At 37.9% G+C, this 13,680-nt stretch overlaps 1 protein-coding gene across 6 annotated transcripts in view; it reads right to left on the bottom strand.

Annotated features, from left to right (window-relative positions):
* kmr (kramer) overlaps positions 1-13,680 on the bottom strand; it is a 30,496-nt gene that overhangs the window by 3,493 nt on the left and 13,323 nt on the right. For 4 of the 6 annotated variants that reach the window (XM_066296700.1, XM_066296699.1, XM_066296696.1 and 1 more), the window contains exons 3-14: positions 11,060-11,267; positions 9,816-11,004; positions 8,942-9,173; positions 6,590-8,728; positions 4,265-4,418; positions 4,128-4,209; positions 3,908-4,063; positions 3,126-3,768; positions 2,870-3,070; positions 2,339-2,814; positions 367-769; positions 173-310 (exon numbers count right to left, since the gene is read on the bottom strand). In XM_066296700.1, the coding sequence (XP_066152797.1) occupies positions 173-310; positions 367-769; positions 2,339-2,814; positions 2,870-3,070; positions 3,126-3,768; positions 3,908-4,063; positions 4,128-4,209; positions 4,265-4,418; positions 6,590-8,728; positions 8,942-9,173; positions 9,816-11,004; positions 11,060-11,267 (6,021 nt within the window). Of the gene's footprint in view, positions 1-14; positions 67-172; positions 311-366; positions 770-2,338; positions 2,815-2,869; positions 3,071-3,125; positions 3,769-3,907; positions 4,064-4,127; positions 4,210-4,264; positions 4,419-6,589; positions 8,729-8,941; positions 9,174-9,815; positions 11,005-11,059; positions 11,268-13,680 lie in introns of all 6 variants that reach the window. The other 2 variants (XM_066296698.1, XM_066296701.1) reach the window with 2 other exon arrangements.

Below are 13,680 nucleotides of genomic sequence, written 5' to 3'. Positions count from 1 at the left end.
ATGCAAAAACACACCTACAAACGCTATGTCATAACACACATCAACTATGGTCTGGATCAGTGCTCCCTATAATTAAACAAAAGTTAATGCAAATAAACTCAAAGTGCAGTTGCAAACTCAAATTCATAAGCGGATTTACTTTGTTTTTTTTTTTTTTAAGTTTCGTACGAACCTGCAACAACTTTACTCATTTCCATGACCTGTTTTGCGAGAATTTGATTGAGCTGCAACAGATGTTCCCTTTGTTTTTTTTCCTCTGAAATGCTCGAAGTCGAGGAACTTTTGCATCCGTGATCACTTTTTTTATCATCTATAAAAATGTACGGAGTATCTAACACACGCTCAATAGGCAAAACCGAAACAAACCTTGAATTGACGTGGTTGGGGCACTAATAATGGCAGTGTCTGACAACATTTTTTTAATACTCTCCACTTTTTTCTTCCTCTTTTCCTGCTCCTCGACACTTGGTTGAGGCATATGCTCGGGAATGTACCTTTCAGGAATCAAAATTTTGTTCGGAGTGCTCAGAATGTTGTCAATGGTCTCTTCGTTGTACTTTAAATCTTTGTTACTCAAAGTGGATCTCACTAGATCAGGAGCATCAATTCTTTGCCTCAAAGCTCGCTCGATATCTAGATCATCTCTGGCTCTACGACCTTCCAAACTTCCAAGGATTACTGAGTTGTCCTGGGGAGCTGTATGGTGTCTCCGGTGCTCCTTGGGGATTGGCCGTCGTTGAGACTGGGCACAGGGACTCTTCGTGGAGACCTAAAATTTCATTCACAAAGTTTAATGTTGGAATTGAGCATTGAAAACGTTTTCGCAAGAAAATGGTGGCAAGAAAAATAAATCAAGTAGAATTGACCAAGGATTCTAGTTTATAGAGTTAGAGGGAGCAATTAAATTAGAATTCTGAAAATGGAAATTTTTGCAGAATTTAATGGGACGTTTAATTGTAAGTGTCCCGTAGGGTTCTACATTGTCTCCCCCAACTGTTAGTTTTTTAACAAAATATTATTTTTTTAAATGTTTGCGCAAAATGGCCATTTTTTTAAAATCGAAATATGGGTCAAGTGGCACCTCATAATAAAAGTCTTTTAAAACTACATTAATGATCTATTGCGGTTCTAAAATAATACATATGGTCAATGGAACGTAAACAATGATAAAACTTATTTGTTGATAGGAAATTAATTTGTTTTCGATTTCGTGTTCACAATCTTTAGTAAAAATAATTAAATAAATGAAAATAACCAAATACTATTTATGAGCACTATTGAAATCAAAAACAAAGCAATTTTCGATTCACAATCAAGTTTTTTCATTGTTTATATACTATTTAACTGAGCTTGTATTGAAATTTTTACCAAATTTATAGCAGTTCTTATCAAAAATTAATTGATAATTTTGTAAATCGTAATAAACATTTGAATGTAGTTTTGCAATACTTTTAATTTGAAAAGTCACTTGACTTATGTTTCAATTTAAAAAATCGGGAAAATTGCGCTGACGAAGAAGATATAAATCACATTTAGAAAGATAAACGAATGTCAAAAATACTGTTTTTTTTGTTCTATTTAATGCTGTTTTTGAATTAAAAAAATAATTTGGTAAAAATTTAACAGTGGGAGCGAAAGAGGGGGGGGGGTAGAATTTAGAGCCATGGTACTATTAAGACATTTTTAGTTCAGCGCCCTTAAAGAATAAATCCCCAACACCCCTATATCAGCTTCTGCTGTTTTACTGGTTTCTAGCATGGGTGCAGTGATTAAAATTTATAATTTTAGAGCAATATTCGACAATTTTGACGTCATATTTGAATGAATCTATACAGTAATTAAAATACGGATCAATAAGGAGCAACTAATTGCTTGATTAGTGGTTGTGTATCGAAGAAAATGGCTGACAATATACTAATTTCGTAACAGAAGTGCTCTTAGAAGAAATTTAATACATAAATACCCGGTGTACAATACATTACTACTTATTAAATTAATTATTTACATTTTTTGTTCGCATGCGCAGGGTTAACCGCGCAACCGGTTCAATATAAAATACCCTCTACCGTGGTCCAGTGAAAGTCGGTTTCAGCTAGAGCCGGCCATTTTGAATCCAAGTAAAATATTTTCAAAATGGTGGCACTTTCGGTTATACCGGAAAATTAGAAAATTGCCAGCTGCAAGGTCCCACAGAAATTGTTCCGAGAGGAGAAATGAAAATGTCATGATGGAGAAGGCAAACTCTTTTGGATTTTTGAATGTTTGCCAATGCTCTCCCAATATACTCATTCAGATACCTCTGTAACTTAAACTGAGATAATGAATGAAACCCGCTTACCTCTGTTATAATTTGCCTAGCAGCTTCACTGGTGAACACGGGACTCAATTCCGCAGGTTTCCCGTTTGTTCTAGTGGGCAAAGAGTGGTGTTCAAAAACTGCGGACTGCGGCCTGAAAAGCACTGAAGATCTTTGCGATGAATCATCCTCTTCTACTAGAGGATCGCATTTTCCATTGAAGGTTTTCTCTCTGTCTCTCTGCCTACGCTCAGACTCTCTTTTCACTATCCTCACAGTTTTAATTTCAGGTTTTTCCAGAGGATTTGACGATATGGGTATGTCATCGCTGGTCGAATCGCTGGTTTTCACGTTTCGATCCTGGAAGTCTGTTGATGCAATCAAGGGCTTGGCATCAGTGTTAATGTAGAGAGGAGTAGTGGATGTGCTTGAGTAACTGTCATATCCGTGATCTATTGAGTTCATGGTATCCAAATCGGTTTCTCGCCAGGTGGATGTTCCGGGTTTCTTCTTGTTGCCTGCATGAAACATAGTATTAATGGACTGTGGACTATAAAGTGATCGTTTGAGGACCGTTCAGTGACTGGTCGATTGGGGAGGATCGATTCCTGTTCTGCTGGGAGTTTGGGGTATTTGATCTGTCAGTAAGTTGCCTTACTTGAAAACTTAGTTCTTCTCTTTGTTTTTGCAAATCGCCGATTTTCTTTTGTACCCTCTCCAAGTCTGATTCTAGAACATGGCTCGATGAGCCTGATAAGTAAGGCAAACTGTCGCCTGCAATTTTGGAGAACGATTTTTGTGTTGTTTCAGCAAAAATGAATAAACTTACCTGCATTAGAAAATTGTGGAGAAGTTCGATGCTGTCGAGAATTTTGCAATTTTTGCTTCAACATCAACAGTTCTTGTTCCAACCGAGCATTTCCAGCCACAGTCTCTTCTAACTTTTTGGAATTTTGAGCCAGCATCAAATGTACCCTGCTCAGCTCATTTTCGAGTATAAATTGTTGCCGCCTTGCCTGCTCTATTTCTTCAGGAGTATTTAGACCTTTCAATAGTCGATTTCTTAGCCCTCCTAGGGCGCGCTCAATGTCCTCTTTGTCACGCTGTAAATTGTGAAGATTCCGAGACTCTTCTTGAATCAAACCGTCCAGCTGGTAAAGCTGTCTGACTTTTTCTTGGAGTTCAAAATGATTAGGCTCAGTCCTATTCCACTCCCTCTTTTCCTCTGCCAAAAGTCGTCTTTCTTGGACGTATTGGTTGAATTCCAGTCTCTCTCGGATGTGTCTCGCTATGTCAGATCGTTCATTGGGGTTTTTGTACAAAGTTCCCAGTTTCACCATATTATCAACCAGGTTCACCAGAGGCTTGCGTTTTTCGTATTGTTTCTCCAGTTCTAGTAAGTTTTGCTTGATTCGTTCCAGTTTTTGGAGGTTCTCCATTCGCTTGATTTGGTCCAGATTTCGCATGTGGAGCTGCAAAAATTAATTTCATATTAAAATGTTTAGCTGTGAGGATCCTCAAAAAGGTGTTAGCAGTTATAACGAAAAGACGTGTTAGATTCCACCAAGGCCAATTCACTCAAAGAGCTGATAAGAGAAAGTATAATCAAACCTGCAGGGTATCAATTTCGTTATAACAACTTTCAATAGCTTGGAAAGTCTGAGCCTGCTGTCTGCGCAATTGAATCAATAGCAAGACTAATTCTTCGTGGGTTCTTCCAAGCAATTCTCCGGCTGATACGTTTATTTTTGGCTTAGCTATTAGGTCCTTAAATTTGATTTTATATCTATACGTGTTCTATTCGAACATAAGGTTGCTTTGGTATACTTACTCGTTGAGATGTTCGGAAGTCTTGCTCTCTCTCGTAAAGGTATTGAGATTGCGATTGTGGCATCCAGGAGGGGAACGTAGGCCTGAGTTGTTAAGATTTAGTTGATTATAACACAGTATGTTAATATTCTCACTTACATATTTTTTGAATAAGGAGCGCGATCGAGGTTAGTGGCACTTCTAGCTTGCATGTTCTGAATGGTGGGTGTGGCACTCTTAAGTGAGCTTCCTCTTGGAAAAGTGTCTCTGCCTATAGTAGTGTCCTTGGTGCTTATGCTTATGGATCCAGACGCTATAAGCGGATTTAGTGATTAGGAGTCATAAGGGTGAGTCATTTTTGGAGGAATTTTGCTCTTGGCATTTAATAAAATATTTGCAACTTTGGATTTTGATGATATAGGGTTCTGCGATAGTGTGTCAGTCTTCGATAGCTTGAAAATCGCCAGGGATAGGAATTTCGTTTGAATATCGATCAATACTGTACAAAAAGATCTATTTTAGGAATATACAGGCTGTCCGAGGGGAAAATGTCCACCCTGAATATCTTTTCTGTTCTTTGTTGAGAAAAAACGCTAAAACACGTCAACTTTGATGGGGAGGAGGGCTTCATTTGGTGAGAAGTTGTTTTTCAAATGTTATTACTCTAGCTACTGCAAATCACCCCTTTGAAATTTTCAAATTGCAAATTGGGGTTGGGTTACACCTCGTTTGAAAGGTAATTTTATTGTGTAAATGGTTAAGCTTTTATTTTATATTTTTATTCGTCGATTTTCTAGAATTTAATCAGACATGATTGTCGTTGCTGGAGTGACGTCGATTTGATCTGAGAGACTCATACTCAAACTCAAATCTTAAAATTGAATATTGGGACAAAGATTTTGGGTGATCACATTGTTAGACCATTTCTCGATTCGGAACTGAAATAGTTGAACAAGATCTCTGCCTTTTAGATCATGAATGCTTTTCCAATGGGATGGAGCGGTGGTCTCCACAGTACTGCTGTTCTCGAACAGTTTCGAGACTAGCAATTCCTTGGGACATGGATCGGCAGAAGAGATCCAGTTGAGGGTTTGCGAGATCCCCTGGTCCCTTCGCCCTCTCTGGATTTTTTTATGGGAAGATTTGAAGATCAAAATCTGTAACACGCAATTCGATGCCCTTAAGGAATTACGTGCCCCAATCGTCGAAGTGTACAGGTCAATAACACCAGAAATGTTAGGTAATGTGCGATGACGTTTTCAGGATAAGATGTACATGAGCATGGAAGATAATGGAGGTCACTTTCAACATTTCTCACGATGAAATAAATAAAATATTAATAAAAATGGCTAAAATTAATTTACTTGTGCTTTTTTTAAATTCGTACAAGACTGACGCGCAGAAATAAAAATGAAAAGCTTGAGAATGTGGAGAGTAAAATTACTTTACAAGCGAGATATAACACAACCCCTGTTCTAATTTGAGAATCTAAAAGGGGTGTTTTACAGGGGTGTAAGGGGTTGCATTTAGAAGACACCCTCTTCACCAAATGGTCTCCCCCTTCGTATCGAAGTTGAGGTGTTTTAGCGTTTTTTCTTTTACCAATCAATAGAAAAAATATTTAGGGAGGGCACTTTTCCCTGGGATACCCTATATTTTTACACATAGAACGTCCCAAATTGTCTTGGACAGCAATTTTATCAAAACCTGGTAGATATAAGGGGCGGATTAAATATCAGCATTATAAGATAGATGTAGAGGTATACACTGAACATAATTCCAAACATACGGGGTGGCTCAAAAAAGTCAAACAAGATTTAATTTTCCCAATTCGAAAATTGAAAAGTTATATTATATTTAATGTGATTTAGATTAAATGTTTATATTTATAAATATTAAAAAAATTAAAAAAATCTACGTTTAATATTACTTTTCATTTTTAAATTAACGGTGACCTGATAGGTCACAAAAAATAGAATACGAAAGTGTATGTGAATGGTTTCGTTTCAAAGCCCTGTCAAAAGAGAAAATTTCTGCTTTTGAATACCACTTGCTCAGAAATGGTAAATTTTGAAGGTAGAAAAATTATCTCAGGAAAAAAATAGTTCTCCTTCACTAATGATGTGATCTCACTGGTATCAATAGAATTGGCAACGCTTTAATAACAAAAATGTATTTTATAATTTTTCTTGTTCAATTACTATATGAGAATTCGGTTTTTAACCTTTATCATTTAAATTTTCTCAAATAACACCACTCGACGTCTTTGATGGGACACCTTTCATACAGGGAGCCAACAGCGGTCCTAATAATTGGTCATTATTCATTTCCTGTTGAAGTAAATTTAAAGACTTTAGGTAGACGCTATACATTATAATACAATTTGTACACAAAAACGATTCGTTAATTTGACAAAAAATCAGAACTCATAGGTAATATTTTCCCCACCTTTCGTTTAAATGATAAAAAAACGTGTTTATATACCTGCTTCTTGAGCTTGTCCATTACTATCTCCAGTGTCGGTACTACCTTCACCCGAATCTACCACCACATAGCCCCGATTGCCTTGCGGATCCATCACTTTTAAAACTTGGTCATCAGATGGTGCACTGGACATCAAGTCCCATTGCCTTAAAGTCTCCCTGTCAATCAAAAAGCTCCCCTTTTTTTTAATTTCGCCTTTTCCCGGCTTTTTGTTTGACTCTGGTTTAAATAGGATGTCATTGACATAGGTAACCTCCCTGGTAATAGCTCTAGGGTGCTTTTTATGAATCGAATCGTGGTCTACCTCAATGCTATCGAGGTCGTCCATGGATTTGGTATGTCGCTGACTAACTGATCTGAGCTGTTCTCTCCAAACAGAGTCCTCCTCCCATAAATAACTGCCTTCCGAAGTAGTATTAGGGTTCTTTATTGAGTTACTTGATTCATTTGCGAAGCTCTCATTGAGGACATTCTCAATGAGACCTTCCAGGGAATACGACTTCCTCACTCTCTTCTCGTCAGTGCACTCCTGTTGGAATTTATCAGCTTTGAGTTGAAGGTAGCAGTTTCTCGATTCTGCATCACTAGTCTCCAGTGCTTTATGTCTCTTCAGCGTGTCAGACTCAAATATGTTCTTCCGGTCAATGTTTCCAGACTTACCGGTAAGATTAAGAAAGTCTGCCGATGCCGATCGGGCCTGAGCTGCAAGAACTTTGGTAGTGTCTTTCCCCTCTCTCTCTATGTTCAAGGGATTGATGATGCGAGTGATGTCCCTTTTGCTGCCATTCACACTCTCCCTTTGGTTATTCAAAGTTACTAAGTTAGAGAGATCGGAATAGTAATAGGGGACAGTAGGCTGCGTCTCATTAATGATAGGTGTTGACCTATTCGAGCTAACAAAAAAGCTTATTTCAGCAGATATGGAACAACTACTGTCGGGTCTACTGCAACGAGGCTTGAAGTCTTCGGTTAATGGATTAGGAGAACCCAATCTCTTCTTCATGGAGTTAGAAGCTAGAGCTTCTTGTTTAGCTGCGCGTTTAGAAACTGAGAAGTTCTCATAGGCATGTCCCCCATCTTCACTTGCAGCATCTTTTTCTGAGACATCTTCACTCAATTTCAGGACTTCAAAATACTTCTCCACGCTCTGAATATTTTCGATTTTTTCATACTCCGTTGGAGTGCAGAGGTCTTCCGACACAGGTCTTCGGCAATTTGGAGTTAGAGACACAATTGATCCGCTATTTGATGATAATCTTGAAAGATTGTCGTCGAGATCTCGTAGAGATAAGAAGCTACCCTTTTCTTCTGAGGTTCTGTTTACTATGTTAGAAGAGTCGTTGACTTTTACTCTGAGAGTTGGTATGTAATCCTCATCATCGAGAGGTGGAGAACTAGTAGGAATAGGGGGAGGCGATACCAATTCGCTGTCGGAACTGTCTTGGAATTCCGGAACGGCTTTGCTCACGCCTAAATAGTATGAAGCTGGCCTAAACGAGTCTGATAAGCTAAACCTCGATTTGCCAATGTTGTCCTTGCAAGCCTCTTCATCGGCATCACTACTATCCGATTTATTCTCATGAATCGCGGGATTCTTTAGGATATCGGGTAACTCATGAGAACTCATCTTCTCCTTAGGCAGCTCCATATACACCGGTTCCATCATTCCATCTCTAAAGCACACCATCTCGTACTGTTGCTGATCATTTGTGCCAGGATCCAGCAAGGTACTGTCAACACTTCTAGTCATCTCTACGTAATGATTCTCTTCAATTATATCATTTGAAGGATGCAAGACGTTTCTTTGGGAAGACATTGGCATGTAGTTCCCCTCCAAAATAGGCAGGTCATCGGGGCAAGGATTTTGGAATTCGGACAGAATCGCCTTTACCAGTGCACCACTAGACTTAATATCAGTTGTTATAGCCGTATCATCAGTTGCGGATAATTGTGCGACAGAACATTCGGGAAGTGCACCTTCTTTGTTAGTTAGAAAAGATGTGGATGCAACAGGCTCATCAGGTGGATTCAAAGCAGTGGTAGAAGTGAATGACGCGTGTGTAAGTGAGTCAGAGTTATTCGGAAATGTGTCCATGGTCCGTCCTGCCTGTGTGTGCTCGCTCGATTTCTCCCCGTTTTCTGAGCCGATAAAAAATTTACAATAAGAAAGTGGTCCATCTCCGTTTATTAAATTTGTTAGTAGTAGTTGCGAAAGTTATTCTGAAGTGTTAGTTACAAAAAAAGGGTAAATAAGTTTTCAGGCAGGAAGGACCTATAGATACTACTCCCAAAGAGCCTACACCACCGTTGAAGAACCATTTAGTGCAAATACAACCTAAATTGCTCACGTACCTTCGTCGTCAGAGGAATAACTGTTGTACTGGAGCAAGTTGTGGGCAGATCTTCTGTTTGCCATTGTTGATTTCTTCTGTTTCTTATCTGCCTCGTAGTTCGGGGACATATATGTGTTTTCTTTGCCACCTAAATACCCTCGGTACGCTTGAGTCTGATGTGCTTTTCTATTCAGAGGCGACTGAAGCATACGTTGTTTCCATTCGAGAAGCCTTTTCATGGATTCTTCCCTCTGAAGTCCCAAATTTTTTCTCAGTTTTTAAACCACAAACATTTTTTTAAATATACAAGGTGTCCACTTAGCAGCCTCTCGGACTCCTATGAGTTTATTTGTGATTTCATGAGCAAATCAAATATGGGGACATATATGAGGTTAATGAAGGTAAACTTTGAAATTAGCAATAATCATATAGGGTGTCTCAAAAAAGCGGGGACCCATTTTTGCAGGCTCCGTCGTGAAGACTCATTTCTTCCTTTCGTAGACCCAGCACGTTTAACTTAAATAATGACGGAATTATTGACTATTGCGGGAAAACCTGCATTCATGGCTAAGTGTTCAAGTACTGATCATGCGCTGTCATGGTTTCGATGTTTGTTTTGAGTTTTAACAGCTCATTAAAAAAATGACACTTTATGCCATCCCGCTTTTTTGGAAGACCCTGTAGGGTTGTCACCAATTTTGAAATTCACCTTCATTAGCCTCATGTACATCCGCATAATTGATTTTTTCACGAAATCACAAACGAACACATGGGAATTCAAACGACCATTAAATACACACCCTGTATATTAGGCAAAGTCAAGGAAATGTTTATAAAGGCTTGACCAAGGTTGTTAAAATCAGAAATATAGTGGCCTAGAGCCCATTACCTACCTTCCTTTCTCCTTCCAGCCTAGTGACATTCTCCTCAAAATTATTGCTTTGAGCCAATCTGGCACTTGCTGATCTCGTGAACTGATCAGGTGCCATCGTCCTCATATATTGCTGGTCCTGCCCAGAGAAGTATTCTCTGGAAATGCTGTCGTTCTCCAACAATGAACTTTCACTCAAAGCACTCCTGCTTCTCACTGGTTGAAAATTCTGAATTTCCTGCTCTTTGAAAGGTTGATTGTAAGAATAGGTATCTAAGTCATATCTTTCTCTATGCTTTCGATGGCTAGGATCAGTTTGCTGATAATTCAAGGGCATCTTCTGCAAGTACTGAGCGCTTTTCCTCATTTTTTCCGCATATCTTTCTTGAGAGTAAAAGTAGTCATTGTCTCGTTCTCTAGAGTCAGAGAAGTAGTGGTTAGGTCTAGGTATAAGATCGCAGTCTTTTGAGCATATGTTGATGTCTAAGCTGGATTTAGGCCTTCGTTGCTGTGCCATTGGCAAAACGGACGGATTTGTATCAAGTTTCTGCGGCTTATATTCCAGAAAATCTGCACTGTGAGGCCGAGATATGGTTTGAACTGGAGTCCGTCTCATGGGAACTGGATCTGGATAAGGCCGTCGCAACATCTCCATTGGAGGAGGTGCATATCCCTTTATCATAGGGTAAGCTACGTTTAGCGTCGGATAGGCCCTTTTTAGAACGCTATCTGGAGCCACAGGACTTAACGGACGCTTATACATCCCTTGTTCTGTATAAATGTCTTCATAGTCGGAAGGATTCCGGTATTTTGTTAAATTACTTCTTCCATAAGCTTCAGGGGTTCTCCTGTCTACATTCTGAGCAGCCATGAACACAGCATCGTGGTATAATTGCTCCTGGGGATTGGCCCTTCCATATATGGTAGAAGGGCTCTTTGCTACTGGATAATTAGAGTATCTGTCCAGGATTTCTGGACCAGGGGAGCAGTAGCCATCGGTCATTCGCCGAGGCTTTGGAGGGGCATTGGCATACAAAGGCTGATTGTATTGATTCAGTTCTTGTTGGCTGGAGTTGCTAAATTCTGTAGTATTGCTAGAGGTGTGGTTATGGACGACTTTGTTAGAGAGAGGATTATTCGCTATCGTCTGTCCCGAAGGGGTGCTATTGCTTTTAAAACTATTGGGCTCTGAGGTTAAGCGTTGATTTTCTCTAAAAACATCGATATTTTAAGTAATCATTAGATGAAAATGATGAAAAAACTTACGCGTTGATTTGAAGGTTGCAAGCCAAATTAAGGACGTGAATCCACTGCATCATAAGGTCATGTGAATCTGCAGCTAATATGTAAGTTCTCATATTAGCGTGTTCACATTTGAAGGCGAACTTCCGGGTTACTTTATCATTAGGACCACAGATTGAAACTTTGTAGGAAGGAAGCAAAATTGAGCCCAGGACCTTCTCTTCTTGCGATCCTACAAAAGTCTTCCGTTAAAAATCCTTTGCTTAAAGTCGGCTATAGTAAGCGATAATACATTGTATTTCCATTCCAACAATGAAGTAATGCAAAAATACATTATACCGGTTGGGATATTTTATCTAGTGCGCAGGTACGTTCAGTTGAAAATTTTCTGGAAAATACGAGTTGGCGCATAAAACACGAGTGAAGCTAAAACTCAGTTATTATTAACTAAAAGTTAAATAAAATGATATTCTTCAGCTTACTAATTTTTTTTAACATTAATTTGTCATATATCATCAAATTCAGAAAAATTATTTCTATCAAAATGCGTAAAAAAACATGGACTTTTGTTTAAAGTTCTGGAGTTGGCACCCGAAGCCGAAGAAGTTGAGTTGAAAAATGTCAACTTCGACGTTGTTTAGTAGTCTGAACAACATAATTTTATTTAATTTTTAGTTCATCAAAATCCGGTCATAAATTACCGAGTTAGAGCTTCGCCCGGTTTCGATGAGACAGCAGGTATATACAGGGCGAAGTAAAATTTTTAACGGAATTTTAGTTTCAACATTAAAGAATCATACAAAAAACTCTCTGTAAGCAGAGGTTTGCAAATATTTAGTTCCGGAGATACCTATAAGGTTAAAGTTTGAAAATGCTCCTCAAAAACTTCGTTATTGATCGTAAAGTTCACGAAATATTTATATACCCATAGGGTGATAATGATAGCTCTTATCCACTTAATACTTTTCTAGCTGTTTTGGCCCCAACGCCATTACTAGTCTGTTAGCCTTCAACGCCAAAATTTAAAGGCGCTTGAAATTAGGTACTCCTTTTATGAAATAGAATATTTCCGTTTTTATCTTATTTTCCTTAAAAATATTTATATCTTTTAGCTCACAGGCAACATTTTCAAACCTCGGAAATTTGAATTTGAAACAGCTTTCAAAATTTTTAATGTTGATACATGCTCGAGCTCTTGAAACTAAAGCCGGGGTTTGGACGAATTGTCGGAAATTTTTAAAATTCTAAACTTTCCTTTAAAACTAGCCCTTTCAGACCTTAATATCGCTTAGAATTTGTCGAAATTGGGTTCAATCGAAATTTTTGACCCTCCAAATGATTGTTTAAATACCAATAGACCTTCAAAACCGATAGGTATGAGGTATATCGAGACTTCATAAACGTATCTTCAAAAATTGGCACTGTGTGAAATTCTAATAATAAGCTGTTTCTGGGATCGATGCCTTATATATTGCCAATTCACATTACTTGGAAGATGAGCAGTTTTGATAATTAGGACTCCAGGCAAAACATCGAAATATCGATTGAATACCATCCTCTCTGATGGTTTTGCCAAAATCGTGAAAACTAGGAGTTTTCAGCGTTTAAACGTTAAAAGTTCTGGTTATCGGAGCGTCATGAATCTTCAACAATTAACAGTTTTAAAATGCGAAAACCACATTCCATTATAGTTATTGGACTCGCCAGTATAAATTTATAGTGAACCACCTCAGAGTAACCTAAGCTAACCCGAAAAATTCGATGTATTAAGTTCCATTGTATTAAGCACGTTAAAACTAAAATAAATTGACGTCGGTCCGCCATTTTAAAGAATAAGCTTCTACCGTGCGGCTCCACAATATACATTTTCCCATAAACTTTTTAACATTTTTTCTAAATTCAAAATTAACATTAACAGAAAAAAGTATTATCTGTTGACATTTTTTTATATTTTTAAATCTTGCCGACGTCACTGGCAGCACAAAATGGCCGAGATTTTTGAATTCAAACATAGGTCAAGCGATGCTTCAAATTAAAGGTTTTTTAAAACTATATTCGATGGCGTATCGCGATTCAAAATGTATCGATTAGTTTTTGAGAGAAACGAATCTAAATTTGGTGAAAAATGCAATACAAGCTCAGTTAAATTGTGCGTAAACAACGAAAAAACTCGTTTATTGATAGGAACTTGGTTGGTTTTCGATTTTGTGTCCACAAGCAGTCTTTGGTTACTTTTATCCACTAATTTCTTCTCTTTTAACTAAAGACTTGTTTGCGAGTATAAAATGCAAAAAAATTACACAAACAAGTTTTTTCATTGTTTCAATACTATTTAACTGAGTTTGTATTGCATTTTTCACCAAATTTAGATTTGTTTTACTCAAAAAATAATCGATAGATCTTGATTCCCAGCGCGCCACTGTGCACTACAGTTTTGAAAAACTTTCAGTTTGAGGTGTCACATGACTTATGTTTTAATTTAAACAAATCGACCATTTTGCGCTACCGATAAACAAGCAACATTAAATAAACTAACAAAACGTTAAAATATAATATTTTTTTGAGACATATCCGGCACATATTTCTAATATCTCGAAAATTGGTTTAAACACTTCTGCATGGGAACGGATGTACATAGGTGCATT

The sequence above is a fragment of the Euwallacea fornicatus genome, chromosome 26 (assembly GCF_040115645.1).
Source record: "Euwallacea fornicatus isolate EFF26 chromosome 26, ASM4011564v1, whole genome shotgun sequence".
NCBI classification, from domain to species: Eukaryota; Metazoa; Arthropoda; class Insecta; order Coleoptera; family Curculionidae; genus Euwallacea; species Euwallacea fornicatus.
This window is presented reverse-complemented; position numbering and strand designations above follow the sequence as displayed.